Source organism: Moschus berezovskii, chromosome 12, assembly GCF_049115385.1.
Source record: "Moschus berezovskii isolate FMDL1 chromosome 12, NW_MosBer_1.0, whole genome shotgun sequence".
Classification (NCBI taxonomy): Eukaryota; Metazoa; Chordata; class Mammalia; order Artiodactyla; family Moschidae; genus Moschus; species Moschus berezovskii.
In genome coordinates, this window is record NC_142471.1 from 12,564,996 (window position 1) to 12,592,814 (window position 27,819).

Consider the following 27,819-nt stretch of genomic DNA (forward strand, 5'->3'; position numbering starts at 1 on the left):
ACCAATTAAAATTTCATTTTAGTCTCAATATTATATTGAGATATAATGTATATACAATAACAAGCACTCACTTTAACTCCATGTTTGGATGAGGTTAAACAAATTTATCTGCCATGTTATTACCACTAAACAAAGTCCTGGTACATTTTCTTTACCATATAAATTTCGACTATTGTCCTTCCTAGTCGGTTGACACCCCCTTGCCCTACCCCAATCCCAGGCAAATACTGTTCTGCTTTCTGACCCTTAGATCTTTTTTTTCCTAGAGTTTTATAACAATGAAATCCCTCAATATTCACTTTTGTGTCTGGCTTCTTTTGCTCTGCATAATATTTTTACATGGTGTTGTAATGGTTTCAGTAATTCTTCCCTTTCTCTTGTATTTTTTAATTCCATTGTTTGACAGTATCAAGATTTTGCTTTCTCCAGTTCATCTGATGGACAATTTTTTCCAGTTTGAGGCAATTATGAATGAAGTTGCTATGAACATTGATATATAAGTTTCTGTGTAGACATATATTTTTATCTCTCTTGGGTAAATAGCTAGCAGTAAAATTGCTCAGCCGCATATTAAGCATATGTTTACCTACAAAATAAACTGTGAAACTGTCTTCCAAAGTGGTTGTATCATTTTATATTCCCACCAGCAGGGTAAGAGCGCTATAGTTGCCACACATCCTTGTCAGCATTCTATAATCAGTTGTTTTGGTGGCATTGTGGTTTTAATTTACATTTTCCTAGTAACTAATGTTGTTGAGCATCTTCTTCATCGTATTCCTGGAATCCTCAGTGATCATCACTTCCTCAGTTCAATGAGGCAATCAAGCTGTGTTTGACTTTCCCTTTCCTGTGCCCACTTTCCAGAAACCTCTTCCAAACAAAGAACCCAGATATAGGTTTTTCTTCTCTTATTGGTTTCCTTTCTCTGTCATCACAGCCCTGTACTACCTATTCCAATTCCTCAAAATAGTTATTTCATTTATTTTTTATAGTTTTCTAGGGTTTGGGGGAAAATAGGAGAGTGCCAGGCTGTATACTCCATCCTTGTATTTTGTCATGGTTATGAGAGGAAATCCCAATTACTTTTTGAGAAAGCATCCTCTAGGTTTATCAAGGGTAGATTGATAAAGATTAGATTATCAAGGGTCAGCCTCAAAAACTGAAGTCCTGTTGTATAGGGGGGAAACGCTTCAACTTATTACATGTAGGCTCAGTCTCCGATATTGAGATTATGATACCAAGAAAGAAAAGGAAGACGTGCCCTCTTGCTGAGTCCGAAGAATTCTGCAAAATAAGAATGACTGTGAAAGTGACACAATCTAATAGGTGCCTCCCAACCTTCTCTCTCGGAGAAGGCAATGGCAAGTCACTCCAGTACTCTTGCCTAGAAAATCCCATGGGCAGAGGATCCTGGTAGGCTGCAGTCCATGGGGTCACTACGAGTCAGACATGACTGAGCGACTTCACTGTCACACATTGGAGAAGGAAATGGCAATCCACTCCAGTGTTCTTGCCTGGAGAATCCCAGGGACGGCGGAGCCTGGTGGGCTGCCGTCTATGGGGTCACACAGAGTCGGACACGACTGAAGTGACTTAGCAGCAGCAGCAGCAACCTTTTCTCTTGGAGTTTCAGTCCAGAGAATGAGGTTTGTATTCATGAGAAGGAGGTGTGTCTAAGATAGGCAGCTGATTCATATGGAGCCCTTTGCCAGCATCACAGTGAAGTTAACAGTGTAACAAGGTCAATCGGAGGAAAGCCTTAGAATTTAAGTTCTAGTGTGGCATGGATAGGACCCTAAAACAGTTGGAGGATGTGTCACTGGGGCCATAGGAGAAGATGATTCTGATCTGAGGGCTGCAACACCCCAAGGCTGAAAGTGCATCACTGTCAGACCTCTGAGACGGGTACACTGTCAGCAGGAGGGAAGATGAGGTCGAGTTAAACAAAATTGTCTACCCGACTTGAATTGATCAAGAAATAACAGATGACATGCACGCCAGTGGTAAACTTTAGTATGTCAGCAGGGTTAGGAGCACCCAGATAAACATGGAGATCTACCCCACAAGTCAAAGGAGATAGACAAAGTCATATTTAGAAATGCAAACTGTTTCTTCTTTTCTGCATTTATTGAAGCCACACTTCTGTGTGTGTGTGTGTGTGTGCGCGCACACACACACACCCCCACGTTGAGAGAAAGAGTGGGAAAGGAAAGCTATAGAAAGGCCAGCTTACCCAAAAGAGATTGAACCGTACTTGAATTACATTGAATTTTACATTTCTCTTTATATACAAATGTATGAACAACTGCTGGGGGAGGGGCAGAGAATGTGGTTTGTGAATTTCTAATGATTTGTGAGATTTACAGACACAGGAAGGTAGGAAGTTCGTTTGCTTTCTAAGAGCTGCGGAACCAGGAGATAGGCACTGTAGCTTTTACCCCTTAATCTTCTAGAGGGTAGGAGATGTTTTGGAGCAGCAAATACTAGAAATTTACTGCCTAAGGCCAGGAGTGAGACCAAGACTAGAGAGAGATGAGTATGATACCATCTGAGACAAATGATGAACACTTGCTGGCTCACCCTTATTCTTAGATAGAGATCAGCAAGCAAAAATTAGCTGTTGCTTCTTCAAAAGCACTTTCTCCCTGCCCTGGTAAGACTAATGGCTTCCCAGGGGTGGAGGAGATCCTGTTGGGGAGATGGGTGATGTCTTAATGAAGAAAAGGGAGATTTCTGCAGCTAGCCAATTTTCCTTAGCTTTTTTTTTTTCTCTTAGGAAATGGGACAGAGGGAATGTAAGAAGGTGAAAGCTATGGTACAATAGGAAAAGACTGTTGATCATAGATCTGTTTAAAATCACGTGCATTAGTGATCATGTAAACAAGTCTTCTTGTTTTTGAAATCTTACCTAATTTTTCCATGGACTGTCATTATAAGAAACTGAATTCCACCTTCTGTTAAAATATATATGTATTTTATCCCAGCATCATCCTAAGTATATCTCCATCTCCAAACTCTTTCCTCCACTATCAAATAGTTAACAATGTAACAAAATAATATTGTGTGTGCTGGAAACCATTTAACCTTGTAAACACATATTCTAAATATATCGTGTTTGTGAGTCTGTATTTCTATTGAGTGGGTATTTCAAATGAGTAAAGCCTTAAAATATGAGAATGGTGTTAAGATTTTTTAATGCATTCATAACTACTCTACCCTAGTACCACAATTTTCTTTATTCTGGTCCTGTGCTATTCACATATATATTTTGTACCTATTTATAATCAGAACATACAATTTTATATACCACTTTCTCTGTATTGTGACTTAATTGTTACTTTAATGGCAACTTAATATACTATGGAGTTAATATGCCCATATTTTATTAGATGCCCTGCTATGGGATACACAAATAGTTTCTATTACTCACTACTGTGAATAATGCTGCAATGACATTTTCCTGATTTTGAATTGTTTGCTTGGGATAATTTGTGAGTGGATTACTGGGTCCAAAGATATGAATATATTTAGGGACTCTAAATATATGTGTGGGTGAGGCAGTGATTCAGTGGGCTCTACATATGTATAATACAACTGAAATATGTGAGTCTATCAATTGTTTTCCTAATAATCTCAGCTGCATTTTATTATTTATAATTGTAGCTAATGCAATCTAGTTAATGCAATAAGAAGGCCACTTCTTATTGTGTATTGAGTTAGCCTATCAAAAAAATTATAATTTCTCTATTTGTAAACTAGTGACAGTGATATTTTCTTCACAAAGCTGTTGAAATGATTAGATGAATTCATCAATGCCTCATGTGTTCGCGCCACAAAGGAAATTGTTAATTCTCCTTCCCTCTGTCTGTGGCTCCCTCATTTCGTCCATCAACCCTCCTGCTCCTGACTCCTTCTTCAATGGATTAAACATTCAAGTTCTTTTTGTACAAATTTTCGTAGAACCCGATTTCTCATTCCAGAGTTTACAGGAGCTAATTGTCAGGTTTCTACAGAGAACCAATCTCTACCATGCCAGCAAGCACTGAATTATACCACAGATCACAGAGGTCAAATCTATCAGACCCTTTGAATTTCCTAAGTGTCCATACAAACAAGTGGGAAATATACTCAGAATACAATTGTTCCACAAATTGCTCATTTTAGAATTTTGCTTATAGTTCAATTTCTCTTTATATGACTTCTCCAGGTTTTCTTCCTTTAGGTAGCTCGGAGATATTTTGATTTGTTTACTTGCTTCTTTGTTTTGGTTTCGGGTAATATTCCTGCTTCATCTGCTCTCTGCTGTCAGTACCCAAGAACAAGCTTACTTCTGTGCTAACAAGTGTTGGTTAGTCAAGCAGTTTCAACACAAGAACTTTGCTGCAAGTTGCATACCTGGATGGTACTGTCCCTTGGATTTTGTCTGTCTTACATCTAATGTGTGTCTGTTTTCTAGGCATTATTGCTCATCTGTTGCCTGAAATTGGTTTCTATCTTGAAAGCCTCTGTAGCAGAAGCTGCCTTTTTAAGCAACCATGCTTCTTTAAAGCTAAAATAATTCCTAATATGTTATAAGGTCTCAGGAAGCCTATAACAGGCATACAGTTTCTCAATTGGAAAAGCATTGAAAATAAAATCTTATATCCTGTTTCATGAGGACAAGGAGATTTGGGGGCTACCACAAGATTTTCCAGTCTCACTTTCATGATGAGAAATTGAACTGAATAAAATGTATTCTAAGCAGTTTCACTTTAGGAGTTTAATAGAGGAAAAGTGGGAGGAGGAGGAAGAAGAGGAAGGAAAAAATTCCTCTCCAGTCTTTCCAACCTCAGCAACTGTATTTCTTGTCCCTTGGAGAACATCACAGGCCCTCTTTAGATTTTTTTTTCTTACATAAGCTATGTGTCATAGACAAGGTTTCTCCATTTTTATATTACTAAACCTGCATTTCCCCCATCTCCGTGCTGGCTCTCCCCATTTTCATGTTACAAATGAGTGCTGGCCTCTTCTCCTCTCTGAATAGATGCACTAATCCAATCTCTGACCACAGTGCAAAGCCCTTTATCCACACACTACATCAGTTCAGTTCAGTTCAGTCACTCAATCATGTCCGACTCTTTGCGACCCCATGAATCACAGCACCACAGGCCTCCCAGTCCATCACCAACTCCCGGAGTTCACTCAAACTCATGTCCATCGAGTCGGTGATGCCAACCAGCCATCTCATTCTCTGTCATCCCCATCTTCTCCCGCCCCCAGTCCTTCCCAGCATCAGAGTCTTTTCCAGTGAGTCAACTCATCGCATGAGGTGGCCAAAGTATTGCGGTCTCAGCTTTAGCATCAGTCCTTCCAATGAACACCCAGAATTGATCTCCTTTAGAATGGATTGGTTGGATCTCCTTGCAGTCCAAGGGACTCTCAAGAGTCTTCTTGGGCTCCAAAATCACTGCAGATGATGATTGCAGCCATGAAAGACGCTTACTCCTTGGAAGGAAAGTTATGACCAACCTTGATAGTATATTAAAAAGCAGAGACATTACTTTGCCAACAAAGGTCTGTCTAGTCAAGGCTATGGTTTTTCCCGTGGTCATGTATGGATGTGAAAGTTGGACTGTGAAGAAAGCTGATCGCCAAAGAATTGATGCTTTTGAACTGTGGTGCTAGAGAAGACACACTACATCAGCAAAGTAAAAACCAGGAGGCCTGAGCAAGGCTCGTATGTAAGAGTTACAAACACAGAGGGTGTCTGAGGATCAGAGCTGAATGCAGACAACCACCAGATTCTCCACGGTTGCTGGACGGTACACAGCCGCCAGTCTTGCCTTCAATATGGCTGCACCCAGAAATCTTGTTTAAATATATCAAAACACATGAACTAATCATAATCTTTCCACCCCATGCCTGCTTTCCTAAAACTGGAAACAGAAAAGGTGATGGTGGCAGCACTTTGGTTGTGCCTGGAGCCCGAACTGCAGTGCAATCAGGAAAACATATGTCATGAAATAGCCATACCTCATGCTACACACTGCACAGAGTGGGGACTGGACTTGTCTACGTGAATCATTTTTTTTCCCAATTATATGAAGTTTTTTTTTAGTTTCTTTTATTATTATTTTGTGTTGAATATAGTTGATTTGCAATGATTAACTGTACAGCAGTGATTATGTTTTATTTACATATATATGTGTATATACACATTATATATAACATATATATATATATGAAATTTTTCAGATTCTTTTCCATTATAGGTTATTGCAAGGTGTTGAGTAAAGTTTCCTGTGCTACACAGTAGGTCCTTGTTTATCTAATTTATATAGTAGTTCGTATCTGTTAATTGCAAATTCCCAATTGATCCCTCCCCCTTATTCCTTTTTGGTAACCATAAGTTTGCTGCCTATGTCTATGAGTCTTATTTCTGTTTTGTAATAAGTATATTAGTCATGGGCTTTCCTGATGGCTCAGTGGTGAAGAACCTGCCTGCCAGTGCAGGAGAGGCAAGTTTGATCCCTGGGTTGGGAAGATCCCCTGGAGAAGGAAATGGCAACCCACTCAAATATTCTTGCCTGGGAAATCTCACAGACAGAGGAGCCTGTCTGGTTATAGTCCATGGGGTCGCAAAAGAGTCAGAAATGACTTAGCTTCTAAACACCAACAGTATTACTCAGTCATTAAAAAGAATGAAATAGTGCCGTTTGCAGCAATGGGTGGACCCAGAAATTGTCATATTAAGTAAAGTAAGTCAGACAGAGAAAGACAAATATCATATGATATCACTTACATTCAGAATCTAAAAAAAGTGAACTTATTTATACAAATAACTTTCTGGTTTTGGGTGGGCCCCTCAACCTTGTGAACCCAGGATGAGATGACATGTGTACAGGAGTTAGGAAATAGTTTCAAATTGTATATAGTTATTTGGGTGGGTGCTTGTGTTTGTACTATTGGGCTGATTTATGGTTATTTTAATCTGTAAAAGGCTGTTCTGCCATTTCCTTTGTGCATGTTCTGTTCTCTCACATTATTGTAGACCCGATATAAGGCAGCTTGAAGAACATGCCATTCTCCCTCACAGCTTCCTGTGTTTGAACATGCTGCCTGAATAACACCATCCTCCCCGCACCTCGCCTCCATCTCCCTTTGTCTGTCTGTTCCTCTCCTACTCACCATTCAAGGCTTAGCTTACGGACTCTCTGCTTTGTGTCACCCATGGGTCCTGTCTGCTCCATGCTCAATGACTTCATCCTCAGAGTTGCTGTGAGTCCAAGTGTGGCCTTTCTACTTGACTGGACTTGGGTTTTTGAGGGCAGGACCAAATCTTATTCATTTTCTCAACCCAATATCTGGTTCTTGTTATTTACTCAGTAAATATTGATCAGAATGATGAGTGAATGTCAGATACTCACTGCCATGAAAGAAATTGTACTAGTCAGGTTCATGATTCTTCACTAATTTGCTATGAAACTTGTGAAAGAAACAGCACTCAAGCTTTCTGTATATAATATAAATATAGGTGCCTTATGTGCATATTTTAATGGGGAAGCTTATAAAGTACTCCTAATTATTGAAAGTTTCAAACTGAAAACATGTGACCGTATGACAGTCTGCGAGATGTGTCACTTGTGGAGAAGTACGTTACACAAATTGTTTCCCCAGTAACTCCTGTGGCAGGATGCTAACAGGTATTGTGAGATGAAAAGGTTTCTTGATGAAATTCATTTGGGGAAACACTGGAATAAATCTCCATTTATGAAACCTGTCATTTCATTAAAATGCCATCTCACAATTCAGTGGTCCCAAGTTTCCTGCTTCTTTTATCTCATTTTAGATTTGTTTACTCCTCCTTTCTCTGGTTTTCAGCTTTCATGGTGACATGGCATCTGGTTTCTTTCTACAAGGAAAGTTCAGCACACAGCACAGTCTTTGATACATTGGATTGGTTTGAGGATCCTACCTGGAATAGGTATGTAAGACTTCCAGTGTTTGCTTTCTCATCCTTTGAATAACCATGGATGTTATATCCATTTCCGCTTTTCTTGTTGTTGATTAAGAGTGGAATTTGTTCTGAAGAGTAAACTTCATGTGTTAGAGATGATCTTTGTCTTTTCTGCTTAGAGAATGGAAAGTTCATACTCATATGGCTCTGAAAATAATGGAAATTAATATATAACTCTGTGGAACTCAAGTATATGAAATATGACAGATCCCCTGGTATGTTTATAAATATAGTATCCAAAAGTCTAAAGTCTAACAGAAAGATGTAACTTTTTTTTTCCAAAATAGTCCAGTCTTAGTTAAACCTAGTACCAAATTTTAAACTAAATGACTGCACATGGGAATTAATAATGATTATTTAATCCTCTTGTTTTTTGCCACAAGTATTCCTGTGGTGTAAAATGACATAAATATGACATAAAGGTGAAAAATACAGTATTTGAAGGTGTTATTGTTTTATGAGTTATCTTGAAGGGGATATTCTGAAATTAGATTCTCATGAGATATAAGAGCTCCTGATTTAATTCAGTTCAGACTACTTTGATGAGTGCTCTGTGTTTGTGAGGGGCGGGGGGGAGTGGTGTGTTAGCTCTAAGAGATGCTTGATTATAAGATTCATTGCTTTGTTGTATTCAAGTATTTTTGGGACTATTGTAGACTTTTTGAAATTTTGGTTTGTATTTAGAAAAGTATCCAGCCTATATAAATTCTATTTTCAAAAGTAAAGCTGCCCTGCCCAATCCTCCTTCCCAAAATGTCTGCTGAAAACCACATTTGGGAAGTAGCATAGCCTTGAGACTTAATCAGATATAACCTATGACCTTGGGGAAAAAAATGTTATGCTGTACTCCTTAACCCATGACCTTGAAAAAAAAAAGTTTTGCTTCCTTAGAAAGAGGGAGGGAAAGAGAGAAGGAGGGAGGAAGAGAGGTAAGGAGGGAGAAAATAAATTCACAGTTGCAATGTGCCAAATACTCTAAGTCACCTTTATTCCTAATAAGGTATCAAGTAATTAATCAACGTGTTTCCCTGAGTCTCCAGAGAATTTATCTTCTGCATTCTCTGAAAGTCTTAAATATATAATTAGAGTTTAACCTTCCTGATTTAAGGCAGAAGTTGTAACTAGTCACCTGCAAGTTCCAGCTCTCTTAGGTTGCTTATTCTATAGGGATTTTTTTTTTCGTTTTTGGCTTAACACAAAATCAATACTTGTGTTTTAAAAATTGCCAAATCAAAAAACCAGAAGAGTTCACGTAAAAATCTGGGCTTCCCATATTCTTTCTCTGGAAATGAATTAAATTAGTTGCTTGTGCCCAAATTCTAACTGCCGTACAAATTACCTCCCTCATCTTAACCTCTCCACATCTAAGCCATCAAATCCTCCAAAGCCTTGCTGTGACCACTGTCTCAGCCCTCACTGTGAAAAGACAATTTCCTGGGTGCTCAGGCTGTACCCAGAAAATTAAGCCAGTAGTTCTGAGTGTAAAGCTGGGCTTCAAAACTGTAGAAAGTTCTTCAGATGATTCTGATATGCAACCAAAGTTTAGAACCACTGCCCTAATATCTTCCTCTGTCCCTATATGGAAATGGCCATGCCCTGAGTCCAAGTCATATTCACCACTTTCTGGTCTTAACAGTTTTGTACTGCTGCTGCTGCTGCTGCTAAGTCACTTCAGTTGTGTCCGACTCTGTGTGACCCCATAGACGGCAGCCCACCAGGCTCCCCCATCCCTGGGATTCTCCAGGCAAGAACACTGGAGTGGGTTGCCATTTCCTTCTCCAATGTGTGAAAGTGAAAAGTGAAAGTGAAGTCGCTTAGTCGTGTCCGACCGTTAGCAACCCCACGGACTGCAGCCTACCAGGCTCCTCCATCCATGGGATTTTCTAGGCAAGAGTACTGGAGTGGCTTGCCATTGCCTTCTCCGAGTTTTGTACTATCATCGCTAAATCACCGTCTCATTTCTGTTGTCATCTTTGTTCAGTTCCATCCCCACCCAACAGCCAGAGTCACTGTTTCAGAATTGAAACATACCTAGTTAATGAATGCTTAAACCTCTTCAATAATAATAACAATAATGATAACAGCTGATGACGATCATTGATACCTTGGTTGAATGAAGAATCTGAGTTGAGGCTTTGTTGAAGGATTAAGTCACTGGAGCATTAAATATCAGAAGCAAATAGGGGAGGCCCACATGAGGCCTATTGCCTAATCTGACAGTATTTTCTGCTTGCCTACTCCTACAGGCAGTGACCCATGGGCCAAAGCATCCCTGACTTTGGGCACAAATTGCCACCCAATCAGTGTCCTGATGTCACACTGCTGTCAGGAGCAAAGGGGTTTTATAGCCTGGCGGTGACATTATTATAAGATTAATGTTAGCACACGGCCACCAATGTTTATTAAATGTCACTTCTTCCTAGTTGCATGATCCACCCAGCAAAGTAAGTTGATGCTAGTAAAATTTTAGGTGGACTAACTGAACTAGGGGTGTGTGTTTGTCAGGGTTAGTAGTTATACATGGAATCATCTCTCTTGACGCTCTGACACACGTTCCCTCCTTGTCACCAAAAAATAACATAAGTCCAATTATTTATTTGAGCTGCAGTGGAGACTTTTCTTTTTCAAAATGACTGTAGTGGTGGTGTGGGCCATAGAGGTGATTACTGGAGTCTTTCCTTTAGACTCTACCCACCCCATAACTGGAGATGATATGCTTCCCATTGCAAGGGAAGAAGATAAGGTGGCATCAGAAAATTTTCATAAAAGACATCTTCTGACATACAGTGATGTTATTTTATTCAGCATTTAAAAAGACATCAGTCAATGCAAACTGCCTTGAAGCTGAGTGGGACTTGCATCCATGTTAGTACCTCTTGAGCACACTGTAATCAAGTTTTATTTCATACAGGTGACAATTATTTTCTTCAATATAAAGCCATCAATGCTTCACTTTTGACATTATCAAAGTTCAAGGAGTTGTGTTAAGACAAAAATGTGCCTATGACATTCAGGTAATGGAGACCAATAAAGATGCAGCTTGAGGTGTTGAATTAATGCCTGAGACACAGTTATCCACTTTACCTTTGGGTCCTAGCTTACCCAAATAATATGCCTGGGCAGAGCTGTCTTACATCTAAAGAAACAATTGGCATTTTCGTTTCTTTCCTAAATGTTTGTTTTGTAGGACAAGTGGAAAACAAAATACAGAGAGAGGCACAAGCACATACTCACTGAGCATCGCTAGAGTTAAATTCCTCTGTCCACAGAATTCTCCAGGCAAGAATACTGGAGTGGGCAACCATTCCCTTCTCCAGGGGATCTTCCTGACCCAGGGACTGAACCCAGGTCTCCTGCATTGCAGGGAGGTTCTTTACTGTCTGAGCATACAGGGAAGCCCCAAATACAGGATCAGTTAAGTTCAGTTCAGTTCCGTCACTCAGTCATGTCCGACTCTTTGCGACCCCGTGAATCACAGCACGCCAGGCCTCCCTGTCCATCACCAACTCCCGGAGTAACTCAAACTCATGTCCATCGAGTTGGTGATGCCATCCAGCCATCTCATTCTCTGTCGTCCCCTTCTCCTCCTGCCCCCAATCCCTCCCAGCATCAGAGTCTTTTCCAGTGAGTCAACTCATCTCATGAGGTGGCCAAAGTGTTGGAGTATCAGCTTTAGCATCAGTCCTTCCAATGAACACCCAGGATTGATCTCCTTGAGAACCAACACCACAGTTCAAAAGCATCAATTCTTCGGCGATCAGCTTTCTTCACAGTCCAACTCTCATATCCATACATGGCCACGGGAAAAACCATAGCCTTGACTAGACGGACCTTAGTTGGCAAAGTAATGTCTCTGCTTTTTAATATACTATCAAGGTTGGTCATAACTGTCCTTCCAAGAAGTAAGTGTCTTTTAATTTCATGGCTGCAATCACCATCTGCAGTGATTTTGGAGCTCCAAAAAATAAAGTCTGACACTGTTTCTACTGTTTCCCCATCTATTTCCCTTGAAGTGATGGGACCAGATGCCATAATCTTTGTTTTCTGAATGTTGAGCTTCAAGCCAGCCTTTTCACTCTCCTCTTTCACTTTCATCAAGGGGCTTTTGAGTTTCTCTTCACTTTCTGTCATAAGGGTGGTGTCATCTGCATATCTGAGGTTATTGATATTTCTCCTGGCAATCTTGATTCCAGCTTGTGCTTCTTCCAGCCCAGCATTCCTCATGATGTACTCTGCATAGAAGTTAAGCAGGGTGACAATATACAACCTTGTCATACTCCTTTTCCTATTTAGAACCAGTCTGTTGTTCCATGTCCAGTTCTAACTGTTGCTTCCTGACCTGCATACAGGTTTCTCAAGAGGCAGGTCAGGTGGTCTGGTATTCCCATCTCTTTCAGAATTTTCCACAGTTTATTGTGATTCACACAGTCAAAGGCTTTGGCATAGTCAATGAAGCAGAAATAGATGTTTTTCTGGAACTCTCTTGCTTTCTCCATGATCCAGCGGATGTTGGCAATTTGATCTCTGGTGCCTCTGCCTTAGGACATGCAAAGCTTTTCCAATAAGATAAATCCATTTTTCTAAATTCTTTGTATCACTGAGTGCCTGGGATATGGACAGAGGAAGATGAAAATCTATCTTATTGTCACCACATGAAACAGCTATTGAGAAGGAAATTAATAGTGTCTGAAATGAACCCTGGGTTAAGCATAGCTCACGTTGTATTTCTACTATTATTTTTCACTTGTCATTAATTCACTTTAATCAGAGAAGTTCCCTAAACTAATTAGGATTCATTTTTAAAAATATAAAGTAAAAGGTAAATGTATCCTATATTTATTTTAGGGCAGAAACAATATGGATGCTGAATTGATTGTGAAGATATGTATTACATTATATGCATACATCAAATGGCTTCAAAAATATGCATGTTTGTCATAGATATTTACTATTATATCAGACTTTTTCTCATTCTTATCATTCCTCTAGCACTTTGTGTTGACTTTTGAGAATGAACATTTTGGAACAAAAGATATATTCTTCCAGGATCCTGCATGCTTGAACCGTATTAGACTTTAGTAAATGTTTGTGAAATGAACAATGAAGAATGCAAATGTGTTTTAATTTTAGATACAAGCAGATGAAATTGTACTGAAGCTAGGAACTGACTTAGCCAGTGAGCTAGATATATAAAATAATGACCAATAAAAATGGTAATTCATCAGAGCTGATATTATATCTGGTATGCTCTGTGGAAGCAGAGAGAGATGGACATCATTTTTAAAGGATTTGGACAAAGTCAAAGGGCCAGCAAATCTAATATTTTGGTGAGCAGCTCATCCTGATTTCATTAAGGCATGGCTGTTCACTTCCCTTTCTCCTTCACTGAAGTTTTCATCTTTAAAATCTTTTTTAACTGCCATGTTAAGAGGATGTTCTAGTCTAAAGACTCCTGGTTCAGGTACTGTAACTTTAAATACTTTGCTAGGGGCATGTTGGACATTAAGAGTAAAATACTACAGTATCTCAATAAATACTAGTCTAGTATAGAAACAGCTGCACTTATAACTGAACAGAGTCTAATGTTGTCTGATCAGGCAATATGCTGCCCAAGTGAACTCTCTAGAAAGTGCTTGAATTATTGCTATGCCTCCATCTACTTATCTATTCAATCTTTGACGTTTCTTGGCAAAGCTCAAACCCAGTTAAAATCCATATGCTTTACATTGCTTCACTTTTGAATTTTAGAAAATGATTAGATGGTCCAAATGGATGTGATGATCATATTAGCCAACAGTAATATAAGCCCTTCATACATAAAATTATTTTTCTCAGAAGGATATGAAATTTCACTTTGAAATTAAGTTGTTTTCTTAATATCATAACATACTGTGCCTCAAGGATAAGTAATTTCATATATTTCAGTTCAGTTCAGTCACTCAGTCATGTCCAACTCTTTACGACCCCATCAATCACAGCACGCCAGGTCTCCCTGTCCATCACCAACTCCCAGAGTTCACTCAAACTCATGTCCATCGAGTCGGTGACACCATCCAGCCATCTCATTCTCTGTCGTCCCCATCTCCTCCCGCCCCCAATCCCTCCCAGCATCAGACTCTTTTCCAGTGAGTCAACTCGTCGCATGAGGTGGTCAAAGTATTGCAGTCTCAGCTTTAGCATCAGTCCTTCCAATGAACCAGGATTGATCTCCTTTAGAATGGACTGGTTGGATCTCCTTGCAGTCCAAGGGGCTCTCAAGAGTCTTCTCCAGCACCACAGTTCAAAAGCATCAATTCTTCGGTGATCAGCTTTCTTCACAGTCCAACTCTCACATCATATATTTAGGATCCTTCAATTATATTCCCATATTGGAGAGATACTTAAATTATTTTACTTTATCTGAATATTAATAATATGATCAGTGATAACTTTGATTATAAGTATTCTGAAATTGGAAACATCCCCATATTTAACTTAGCCACCTTAATGTTCAAACATGTCTTTCTTTACATTATTAGTTTTTTTCCTTTTTCATTCTCCACTATTCACTTGCTTGTGATTAATGTGTCTGTACTCCGCTTTTTTATACATTAAAATACTTTAGATTATGAAAAGATGAATGAAATAGAAAATTAAGGCAGAATAATTATCAATGAAATAGAAAATTAAGAAACAACAAATATAAATAAAACTGCAGAATCAAGAGAAATAAATATCAATCACAATTAGGCAGACCAACAGTTGCTGTGGTGATCATCAGACTTGACTCTAGGTTTACTGGGGGCTAAAGCCAAATTTTGTTGAAAATTCTCTTATCTGAAAAAAGATATATTTGCCTAACATTAAAATACTCATTCTGTAAAAAGAGAAATTACATACCTGACAGGAATGGAAGGGAAAAGAATACTTATCATACTCATATTTGAGGATCATGGATATAGGAATGAGATACAGCTGTCCTGAACTATGTGTATTTATCATCAGCCTCTTTTTATTTATATCTATGGTTGTGCTTCACAGACGATTGAAACAAAACCATTGAAGTCTGAATTTATATGATGAATTCTATTGACGTTTGAACCTCAGCGTGCTCAGAGATCTTGATTTTGTTTTTTGTTCTTTACCGCTATATATCACTAAATTTTAAATGCTGTTTTATGAAATCAAGTAGAAGCTATAGTTGCAAAATTGTTGACTAGGGTCTCATAAAAGTTGAGATTTTATTGATTTAAATTTTGGTAGTTTTTTCCTTTGGCATAAAATTATGTGTTTGCCTAACACTGTTTTTATTTATGATATTGGCTCCTACTTTATAGGTGTATCTTTAATTTCTTACTCTTTGAGCCTTTGAGAAAAAAATAAGTCTACATTTTCTTTGAGACCATTGAACTAACAAAATAAGTGTGTTAGTCACTCAGTCGTGTCTGACTCTCTGTGACCCCATGGACTGTAGCCCACTAGGCTGCTCTGTCCATGGAATACTCCAGTCAAGAATACCGGAGTGAGTTGCCGTTTAAGTGCTGCTTATTTTCTGAGATAGCAACTTTGTGGATTCATGGCATAAGCTTCATTGTCCTACTCTTGAAATCTACCCCATTTTAAATCTTCTATCAAATCCTTTGCAATATAAAAATTGTTGTGATTAATCTTCTAAAAGCATGGCACACAATTTAATTATTTTAAAAAGAAAAAGGAGTCATATTTTGCAAGCAACATTCTATAGGGTAAAGGGAGTTAAGAATACCTAGTACCATGGATTCTGGTCTTAAAAGATTGAAGACATTTTCAGTTTGAAAAACCAGCAGATATAAATCTATTTTTAAATGTCATTTAAAAAATAAAGCTCTATCTTCCTGGTAAATGACTTATATAATTATATTAACATATAGCTTATTTCCAAATACTGCATTTTAAACTACACACAGTAGTAAAAAAAAACAAAACAAAACAAAAAAAAACAATGATGGCAAATAGAACCAAGTAATGAGTGGCCAAAATCTCAACTTATGTTATATTTCCATGAGTTACTTATGACTTTGAAGGTATTCTGAATTAACTTCTGGTTATAGTACACTTCAGTTCAGTTCAGTTCAATCGCTCAGTCGTGTCCAACTCTTAGCGACCCCATGAACCACAGCATGCCAGGCCTCCCTGTCCATCACTAACTCCCGGAGTTCACTCAAACTCATGTCCACCAAATCGGTGATGCCATACAGCCACCTCATTCTCTGTCATCCCCGCCTCCTCCTACCCCCAATTGCTCCCAGCATCAGAGTCTTTTCCAGTGAGTCAACTTGTCGCATGAGGTGGCCAAAGTTCCTATTTAAAAAAAAAAGATTTAAAAATATTTGAGAGCCTGTCTCAGAGTTGTGAACAAAACATGATCCTGGTGGTGCTGAAAGCTATCTTTCTGAGACATTTTTCAACTAACAAAAACTGTTTCAAGCTAATCTGATTATCTGTACACTGCAAAACAATTGACACAGTTGAGTCTCCCCTTTAATCTGCTGGCCCATCTCACATTTACAAGGCACTGTCATGGGCCAGTCCCTCTTTGAGTCCCCTAACACATATCATCTCTTCATAATATCTTACTTAATCTTCAAAGTTGCCCTGTGAGATAAGTAATAGCCTTTCTTTACATATAGCAAAGAAAAATGTGTTAGAGGAAAATGTCATGAATCATTCCTATCTGCTTACTAATAAGAAGGATAAACTGTGATACCAGAACTTTTTCATCCTCAAAGCATAATCCTTTTCCTCTAAACCAGTGCTTCTCAATCAGAATGATTTTGTTCCCTAGGAGGATATTGGGCAATGTCTGAAACTGTGGTTGGTGTTCATAACAGAGGAGGAAACTCAACTAGTTTCACAACTGAGTTTCTATGAAAGGTCATATAAACTACTCTCTTCCATGACTCCTGTATATACTCCTCACTCCACTGTTTGTTTCCTGAATATTATACAGGAAATTGCTTGCATCTACTCATCATTCTGCCTGGAGTATACTGAACCCCCTTTCCTGCCAAATGTGTATTCATTTTCAAGATCCAAATGAAATCTCCATGGTTCATTGATGCCTTTTCCCATGTCCTGCTCATCTTCTCCCCAGGCAAAGTTCACCATGTTTTTCCCCCAACCCCTGCTAGCTTCATGGTTACCCAGCACTTATAGCTCTGTATTGTAACTTACTGATTTTCTTTTTTTTATTATTTATTTTTTTATTGGAGGCTAATTATTTTACAATATTATATTGGTTGGTTTTGCCATACATTGACATGAATCTGCCCTGGGTGTACATGAGTTCCCCCTCCCGAACCCCCCTCCCACCTCCCTCCTCCCCTTGTCCTCCCTCTGGGTCATCCCGGCATACCAGCCCCAAGCATCCTGTAACATGCATCGACCCTGAACTGGCGATTCATTTCACATATGATAATATACATATTTCAATGCCATTCTCCCAAACCATCCCACCCTCACCCTCTCCCACAGAGTCCTAAAGACTGTTCTATACATCTGTGTCTCTTTTGCTGTCTCGTATACAGGGTTATCATTTGCATCTTTCTAAATTCCATATATATGCATTAGTATATTGTATTGGTGTTTTTCTTTCTGGCTTACTTCACTCTGTATAATAGGCTCTAGTTTCATCCACCTCATTAGAACTGATTCAAATGCATTCTTTTTAATGGCTGAGTAATACTCCATTGTGTATATGTACCAAAGCTGATTTTCTTGATTGTTTTCCCCTAAGACTGAATTCCTTGAGGACTGGCACCAACATCATATTCATCATAGTATTTCCTAATGGCAGTACAAAGAATCACTAAACAAATGCTTTATTGTATATTGAATAAATACTAAGTGATCCATGAATCCCTCCTGATTTATCATTCCCTAGCAGCTAGGGAAATGATGCAATAAATTAATTTGCCCAGTATTCTGGAGCATCCAAAAAGATTAGGAATCAGTTTCATTAACTTGAGCTTTCACACTCTCTTTTTTAGTTGGGAAAAAGTCTAGATAGAGAAAAATGTAGTGTTTCAGAAGGTGACTCCAAAACCTTTAATACTTTTAAAAGATGTAGTGTCATTCACATTTCAATTTACTTATTAATATAGGAACTTGGAAAAATTTAAGGTGTTAAGAAAAAAAGCTATCACTTAAGGTCAAATATTGTCCATTCATTAAATAAATTTGTATTGATTGCCTAAAATGTGCTGGGTTACCTGGAACATTATTTTGGATTTTTTTTTACTAATACTGTATTTTAATAATTATAGCAATTTGGAGGAAAATTAGTGAGTTGTGAGATGTGTTTTCTAATGCCCTAGAATAAATAATTGGTTTGCTTTTGCTAAGAAAGTATCTACATGTTTTATATTTGATCTCTGACTTTATTTGTTAATAATTTTTTAATGGAAGGTAATGTTACCTGTGTACCCCTGATGCTGGGTTCAGAGGTTATTCATCAGTATTGTTTATGAGAGGGAATGTTCCAGAATAATAACATCATGTGGTAATATCAGAACATCATCTTTATGAGTAAATTAGAGCATATTGATACTTATAATAGATATACTTTAAAAAAGCATTTCACTATATAGTTAAATCTGTTCTAAGTTTCAAACTGTTTAGTATGGAACAGGAAACAAATCTGTGGTCTTCATATCACAAAGTTATAAAAACCTGTCTTTAGTAATGTAAATGTGACCTCTTTTAATCAGTTGCACTCAAGAAATATACATGCATGCATGCTAAATCACTTCAGTTGTGTTTGATTCTTTGTGACTCTGTGGACCATAGCACGCCAGGCTCCTTTGTCTATAGGATTCTCCAGGGAAGAATACTGGAGTGGGTTGCCATGCCCTCCTCCAGAGGATCTTTTCGACCCTGGGATCAGACTCGCGACTGTTAATGTCTCCTGCATTGGCAGGAGGGTTCTTTACTACTAGCGCCACCTTATATTCTTACCACCATCAAATACTACTGTTAGTGCATCATGCCATACTTAGTACTTTACAGTAATCCATAAATTCTCTGCTTATAAAGTGGTTGCCAGTCTGAAAAAAAAATGTTTTTATACCTTCTTTTACTTTAAAAAATATATATATTGCAATGCTTTTTCACTGAGCTTTTTGCAGAAGGGACTAGTATAACTGGTAAGTAATAATGTATATTATTAGTGTATAACTGTGTGTGTATATGTATATTTCCCGTTAACTCAAACACACTGTCTTGGGTTTTTCCCTCAAATATTTTACCATACAAAGATCCAATGGCCTTTTTTTCAATTTTATTGAAACTCCATTCTCAGGACAATATTTAATGGTTTTTTTTTTTTTTTTTTTTTTTTTGCTGTCTATTTGAATTCTAAGATTATCCTTTAAACTTACAGTGTTCTATGCTGGTGTATCTATGGTTTAGCAGTACTTCCACATCGTAAGTAGTACAGTTGATTTAAGCATCAGTTTTGCACTCAGCAGCTCTGGATTCAAGACCTGGATTAAAACCTACAAATTGTGTTTCCCAGTCTCTTGACTTATTTTAGCCTCTGCTTTTCCATTCATTCTGCCAACAAGGGTCATCAGGCCCACTTTATGAACAGACTCTGTTGAAAGGATTCAGTGAGATATAAGAGGAATGCCTAGGTATGGTAAGAGTTTGGAGAATGGTGATTTGAATTCAGACCTCACCAAGGCCCTTACTGGTTCAAATTTCCGTCAAAGAGAGGGACATAAAATGGAAAAATGAAAAAGGTGATATCCCCAGAGACTGTGAAATGTATAACTCCAGGTCACACAGCTTTGATATGCCAGAGTGAGGGCTCCCCACCTATAGGCCAACAGGAGACCTGACTCATCTTTACATACTCCACATTCTGACACATAGTAAGCATTTCAGAAACCATGAGTAAGTGAGTTTTAAGAATTCCTGTGGAAAACTAAAGCCATAGATGAGTGCATGGAGAGTGAGCTGCACTAGTGTAGCCCATGATCGTCTTTTTGCTGAGGCTGTGTTGTTTACACGCCCCATGGGCAAGAATCCTATAATATTTGTTTTTAAGCTGCCAGTACTTAAGATGGGGCCTTGAGTAGACACTTAATACATCTTTGTTTAATTACTGAATAAGTAAATAGATGAACTCAAAAAGCTGAGAATTAATTTTTAATTTATATGTTTTTAATTTTAAAAAGCTGTTCAGTTCAGTTCAGTTCAGTTCAGTCGCTCAGTCGTGTCCGACTCTCCGCGACCCCATGAATCACAGCACGCCAGGCCTCCCTGTCCATCACCAACTCCCAGAGTTCACTCAAACTCATGTCCACAGAGTCGGTGATGCCATCCAGCCATCTCACTCTCGGTTGTCCCCTTCTCCTCCCGCCCCCAACCTTTCCCAGCATCAGAGTCTTTTCCAGTGAGTCAACTCGTCACATGAGGTGGCCAAAGTATTGCAGCTTCAGCTTTAGCATCAGTCCCTCCAATGAACATCCAGGATTGATCTCCTCTAGAATGGACTGGTTGGATCTCCTTGCAGTATAAGGGACTCTCAAGAGTCTTCTCCAACACCACAGTTCAAAAGCATCGATTCTTCGGCGATCAGCTTTCTTCACAGTCCAACTCTCACATCCATACATGACCACGGGAAAAACCATTGCCTTGACTAGATGGACCTTGGTTGGCAAAGTAATGTCTCTGCTTTTTAAAATACTATCAAGGTTGGTCATAACTTTCCTTCCAAGGAACAAGCGTCTTTTAATTTCATGGCTGCAATCAGCATCTGCAGTGATTTTGGAGCCCAAAAGAATAAAGTCTGACACTGTTTCCACTGTTTTTCCATCTATTTCCCATGAAGCTGTTAGTTTTCTTATTTTGCCACTACAATTTGGAAAGAAATTATGTCTTTCAGTGTTTTGTCTTAGGGTCTGCCTTACTGTAATCTTTTCTACATTCGGTTTAAAATTCTGCAGTTACTTTAAGTCTTCTCTTAGATTTTTTTTTTTAATTTATCAACAAGTGATCTTTGTTTTCTCAATATTTAAAAAATATTAATCCCTTTTCATAAGATTCTTTTACTCAAAGAATATAAAACTACTCATGTGTACTAAATTAATAGGGAGTCATGACTTGTAGATATTTATTGGTTTTGATTTATACATATAACTAAAATTCAGGTAGCAAAGTATTGATGGTATTCTGAGGGATCTGTGTTACAAGGTGAAAAAGGACTAATACTCACTGAGCATAACAAGTTGCAATAACACAGACACCTCTAAAGTCGTTTAAGTCATCGTGTGCTCTTAGGACAGTTAATCTTGCCCTGAAATCTTATTTACTCTCATGTTTTTGACAGTCAAATTAAAGACCCTATGACTGTTGTCACACCATTATGTTAAATTCATCATTGATTAAGTCATAATTAAAAATTTAGCTCAAACAATAAAGGCTGAAGATATATGATACTTCTCTATTTGTTTCAAAATAATGTAGACCTCACCAGTTCTCTCCATGGGAGTTTTTAATAACAATTAGAATAAAAATGAAATTGGTTTGAATGTCACAAATTTGCCTTGTTGAAAAATAAAAAATGAGATTTTCTCAGTATTCCCACCTACCCGGGGAGGATTCTGTATTGAAGTGTCATAAATTTTAGTTGCAAGAGGAATTATGAGTAATAAAATATTTATAGAGCCAATTGTTGCCTTAACTTTGAGTACTTCTATTGTACACAGAGAGATTTGCATTCAAGTTTAGGTTAAGTAAACATTTGTATAAAACAGTGATAAGAACATGAATAAAAATGTAAACATCTCTGGTTAGAGTGGTTTTCAATCAATCAATTCACTCACTCAGTCGTGTCCGACTCTTTGCTACCCCATGAATCACAGCACGCCAGGCTTCCGTATGCATCACCAAATCCCGGAGTTCACTCAAACTCATGTCCATCAAGTTGGTGAGCATCAGTCCTTCCAATGAACAGCCAGGATTGATCTCCTTTAGAATGGACTGGTTGGATCTCCTTGCAGTCCAAGGGACTCTCAACAGTCTTCTCCAGCACCACAGTTCAAAAGCATCAATTCTTTGGCAATCAGCTTTCTTCACAGTCCAACTCTCACATCCATACGTGACCACGGGAAAAACCATAGCCTTGACTAGACGGACCTTTCTAGGCAAAGTAATGTCTCTGCTTTTTAATATACTATCTAGGTTGGTCATAACTTTCCTTTCAAGGAGTAAGCATCTTTTAATTTCATGGCTGCAATCAGCATCCGCAGTGATTTTGGAGCCCCAAAAAATAAAGTCTGACACTGTTTCCACCATTACCCCATCTATTTCCCATGAAGTGATGGGACCAGATGCCATGATCTTTGTTTTCTGAATGTTGAGTTTCAAGCCAACCTTTTCACTCTCCTCTTTCACTTTCATCAAGAGGCTTTTGAGTTCCTCCTCACTTTCTGCCATAAGGGTGGTGTCATCTGCATATCTGAGGTTATTGATATTTCTCCCAGCAATCTTCATTCCAGCTCGTGCTTCTTCCAGCCCAGCGTTCCTTATGATGTACTCTGCATATAAGTTAAATAAGCAAGGTGACAATATACAACCTTGACGTACTCCTTTTCCTATGTGGAACCAGTCTGTTGTTAATAGCAGCACCCATGAATTAGAGTTTTGAAAATGCTGCATTAAAAAAATAGAAACTTGGGTCTTCCCTGGCAGTCCAGTGGTTAAGATTCTGCCCTTCCAATGCAAGGGGCTTGGGTTTGATCGCTGGTCAGAGAACTAAGATCATGCTGCCAAAAAGAGAAAAAAAATTTTGAGAGAAAATAAAAAGGGCTTAAAAATCAAACAAAAAACCTCAACTCACTCCGCAAATATAGGGAAATTATTTTGTATTTGGAATTTCTTGCACTTCACCAAGGGCTCCCCTGATAGCTCAGTCAGGAAAGAACCCACCTGCAATGCAGGAGACTCCAGTTCAATTCCTGGGTTGGGAAGAACCGCTGGTGAAGGGAAAGGTTACCCACTGCAGTATTCTTGGACTTTCCTTCTGGCTCAGTTGGTAAAGAATCTGCCTGCAATGCAAGTGACCTGAATTTGATCCCTGGGTTGGGAAGATCCCCCTGGAGAAGGGAAAGGCTACCCACTCCAGTTTTTTGACCTGGAGAATTCCGTGGATTGTATAGTCCATGGGGTTGCGAAGAGTCGGACATGACTGAGTGACTTTCACTTTCACAGTTTACCAAACATGTACTGTGTCTTCAAAAAGAATATGCTTCCTTTTTCTGAGAGATCCTAAAACTGGAATATTTATTGACTACACTCTCTATGCCAGACATTCTTTTAGGTGCTGAGGTTATGACAGCAAATAGAAAAGTCTGTGCCTTCATAAAGGTTATATCCTAGTTAAGGGTCAGACAGAAGGAACATACGTAAATATACGATGTCAAGGGAAATCAGTCTTATTAAATGTATTAAGGAAACAGAGAATCATGGTAAGGGGCAGTGTTCTTCTATAGAGAGTGTTCAAGAAAATCCTTTTTAGTAAGGTCTGTTAAGGTCATATTGGGAGAGAAATCAGAAGAAGCCCAGCCAGGGGAACCAGCATCAAAAAGGCCCTAGTGCTACTTAGGCCAAGTAGACCATGGTAAGAACCTTGGATATTTTACTAATTGACCTGGGAAGCCATTGTAAGACTTTGAACTGGAAGGGAGGAAGATTTTTCTTCTACCCTTCTAGGTTCTTTTGACTAGTTTAGTAATTAAATTGACATAACATGGGTTAACTGGAGAAAAACAAATTTAACTTTATATGTATAGAAATCTCATGTAGATGTGAGAAGCTCTCAGACAGGCAGCTGACACTTGTGTGCCACCCTGAGCTCAGTAGAAGAGAGGAGCAGTCTGGGGCTTCAAAGGGAAGGAAGATTATTCACAGGAGGGTGGGAAGATAAACAAACATTTGCCATGCCAGGTGGAGGCAATGATTTTGAACAAATAAGCCCTCCCAGGCTCCCCCCAGCTTCTGATACCAGTGCACACTCTTATCATTATCCCTGGTGTTGATTCGTTTCCTGGACCAAGTTGTCCAACCAAATTCTTTTAGGTGATTAAGTGGGAGGTAAAAAACTCTTCGTGAGACTGTTAGGCCTTAATTGTCTTCAGATGAACATAATCTATATGCCAAAGTGGCATATACTGGGGCAGCCTGCCCTGAACCCTATCAGAGCAACAGAGTGATCTAATCTGAGGATTTTTTTTAGAAGGATGAATTTGGCTTTTCTGTGAAAAGGAATAAATAGGGAAAGGATTACATTTTGTCAACAGAGTGGGAAAGAATGAGCGTAGAAGGGAACATTTCTCTTTCTTGCATAATCACACCTCACTACAGGAAAGATAACCATGTGACCAGCTAGATATCTGAGGGATTTATTATTCTAGGAAAAGAGAGAATGGATCTACGTATGTAAAGAGCAGTTTTGATATTGCTTCTAGAAGTAGGACTTGGGGTCGGTGGGGTTAATGGAGGGGAAGTCATGAGTAGGATTTGAACATGAAAAATCTGAGATTCTTAGATGGTCTCCAAGGGAAATGATTGGGAGGGGTCTCCAGAAGGTCTGAGGAGTTCTGGATTTCAGGAGTTGTCTGATTGGAGATTTGGTGGCATTTCATATTATTTTAAAGCAATTCAAGTTCTGGAAATGAGAGCATGTAAAGGGAGAAGAGACAAGAACTCTGCTGGTGCTTCTAAGCTCATTTGGTTCTAAAAAATGCTCAGAGGGTCACATGACCCTCAGAGGAAGAAGAGGGGTTGCTGGGTGAACTTCTCTTTTTCTTCAAAGTCTGTACATTACCTTTTACCATAACACCCAGCATCCCATGTATTCACATTCCAGTTTGTTTCTCCAGCTTAACATGAATGCTAGTTTTAGGAGATATAATACTTGAAATTCCTAAATTGATCCCAGCTTGGCAAAATGATTACCCCCAAAAATGGGGGGGCTACAACATAAATTGAGCAGATTTCATGCAAAATTACTTTCTCATCTTAAAAAAAAAAAAGGACTTAAAATAGGACTGTGTTTCTCAAAAATTACCCCTTATATGGAAATTCACAGTAAATAATTTTTTCCTGCTTTGGAAAAGTACCATCATTGAAAAGAGTTGCATATTGTTGTTTTTACTAGTATTCCTAAAAATTCAAAATGTTTGTGTGACACGTAGTGAGTGGCTGAAACTTTAATGTGTATTTATTACTAATTTATCTATTCATAACAAAATACTAATATATATATAAATACAAGTGAAAGGAATCCAGAGAGTTGATGGAAAATTGCAGAGGATCTGAAGTTGAAGTCATTAAGATGCTCAGACCTCATCTGAGAACAGCCATAAAAGCAGACACCCTCCGTTAACGAGTGGTTTCTTGGTCCCTGTGCTGTGCTCAGTCGTGTCCAGCTCTTTGCAAGCCCGTGGACTGTAGCCTGCCAGGGTTCTCTGTCCACGGAATTTTCCAGGCAAGAATACTGGAGTGGATTGCCATTTCTTCCTCCAGGGGACTTAAAGAATTAAGGAACCAGCATTACTTAGGAAAATATGTCAGACTCAGTTGGGAGTTGTCAAGGGCTACAGGAAGACACTCTGGGGTAGGAAAAACCAGGAAATAACCTCATTCAGGTGAGGAATCATCCAAGGTCATGGAGCTGGGCAGAGGGGCTTGAAGGGCTACTTCAAGTTCTCCAGGAAGCAATTGGATTTCATTGTAAATGTGTAGGAGCCCATGTATGCATGCATGCATACTAAGTCGCTTCAGTCATGTCTTACTCTTTGTGACCCTATGGACTGTAGCCTGCCAGTCTCCTCTGTCCATGGGATTCTCCAGGCAAGAATACTGGAGGGGTTGCCATGCTCTCCCTAGGGGATCTTTCAGACCCAGGGATTGAACCAGCATCTCCTGCATCACATGCAGATTCTTTACCACTAAGCCACCCAGGAAGTCCTTGTAGGAGCCCATATCCTTGTAAAGAAAGGCATTGGTAAGTGCAATTAAGGATGTTGAAAGGTTTTAATTATAAGAGTAATTTTTAAAAATATTATGAATATGATTTGTGTTTGCTCAGAGAATTTTTTTGTTATTCAACATGTTGTTTGAACATTTCCTGAGTCTTACCCCCCCAAAAAGAAAATATTTTAAAGGTCAGAGGCTACAAGCTTTTCATCATTTAGCCAAGAGACATAGATGATATGGTCCATGTATTCAGTTTAATTTAAATAAAATGCCAGCTTGAGGGTGTAACTACTAAGCAATTATCTGAAGATAGAGTGACATTAAGCCATGTTCCTTCTGTCTACCTGGGGATCTCATCATATAGTAATTCATACATTTTAAGTTTTAAGTATTACTTCTATGAAGAAAATAGTCATAATTTTAGATGAACTCTAAATGTTTTATATTCAGTCATGATGATGTCTCCTAATTTGGAGGTGAATATAAGCAGTGGAAGAATTGGTTCTCTCCATATTTTGATGAGAAATGAAAGGTCCCCTTTTAGACTCAGGGCTTACAGGCCCCTAAGGCATACCATTTGAAGATTCTCCCTCAAGACCAAGTGTCTGGAAAGATCAATTGTGAAGTAATGAAATCAAAGAGTACTTATTCCAGTGTTTTGACAAGGATCCTGAGGCAAGAGACCCCAGGGGATGCAACTGTCTCAAAATGTATTAGGAGTTTCAAATGTCACCAGTATCTTATGTCAGTTTCCTCTAGGCTAGTTCCCTGGAAGCTGTTCCAGGTTCTTTCTCTTGAATCTGAAAGATGACCAAACTTTTAGGCATCTTGAGCAAAACATTTAATATCTCCCAGATAAATATTTAGAGACTGGAATTTGTCGAGCAGGGGAAAAAAAATGATGCATCTTTCTTTTGAAGAAATTGGCTCTGTGATGATGGTGCCATTCATCCTGCAGAGAATTTTGCATACGCGTGGGCCAAGCAATTGGGAGGGGGTGCAGTAAATCTGTGGCGTTTAAGAGAATTAAGGTTTCAAGAAGCAACACTCTGGGATTTAAACTCTAGTTCAAGATGATTTGTATGTCAAAAATAATTGAAGGCTGGTGGTTAGTTGCACTTTTGAGAGACAAACTCTCTTGGAATAAGAAATAGCAGCTGAGGTGATGTAAGGAAGTGTTGTGGCTCTCTGTTTTGAAATTTTGCCAGCTATTTTCAAAAATAGTAAGGTTATCCTGCTGTTATGCTCACTACTGATGAGACCCAAATGAGTATATTGGTTCCATAACTCAAGAGAAGTGAGGTGAATTTGAAGAGGGCTTGAAGGATAATCACGAAGATGAGCAACAGAACAAAAGGCAGAAAAAGTTAGGAAAACTGAAGAACTCGTCAAGAACATCAACAATCTTGAAACTGGTGAGCAGCTCCTTGAGGGAAGATGGTGTTCATGTTTGCTCTCTTCCTGGCTGGAGGGCTTTCCACTGCAGGAAGAGAATACTTCCCTGATGGTAAAACTTGGGAACTGGCAGGAGTGGGAACCAAAAGAGATCATAAAGTTGAGTTGGAAGGATTAGGGTGAGGAGAGGATACATTTTCATCTAATTTTGGCTTTGGTAAATTCTGACCCAGATTGATTCTTTTGTCTTTTCTGTTTCCATGAGTTTATTCATGTCCTTCAGAGAAATACATCTGAAGTGGAAAATTTAGGGGTAGGAAATCAGATCATCAGATCATGCCTAGTATCTATATTCTTGCTCTGCATTCGTGAATACCTGTGCCTCCTCTGTATTTCCTCATGTGGCTTTGTAAGAAAAGTATAAT

The 27,819-nt window shown here is 38.7% G+C and overlaps 1 protein-coding gene across 5 annotated transcripts in view; it reads left to right on the forward strand.

Annotated features, from left to right (window-relative positions):
• The window catches only part of CHRM3 (cholinergic receptor muscarinic 3), a 610,458-nt gene that overhangs the window by 319,506 nt on the left and 263,133 nt on the right, over window positions 1-27,819 (forward strand). For 4 of the 5 annotated variants that reach the window (XM_055425739.2, XM_055425740.2, XM_088841875.1 and 1 more), the window contains one exon: window positions 7,861-7,963. The exons of the other annotated variant lie outside the window; for it this stretch is intronic. In XM_055425739.2, coding sequence (XP_055281714.1) covers window positions 7,866-7,963 — 98 coding nt within the window. In that variant the 5' untranslated portion in view covers window positions 7,861-7,865. The remainder of the gene's footprint in view (window positions 1-7,860; window positions 7,964-27,819) is intronic. 5 annotated transcript variants of the gene reach the window in all.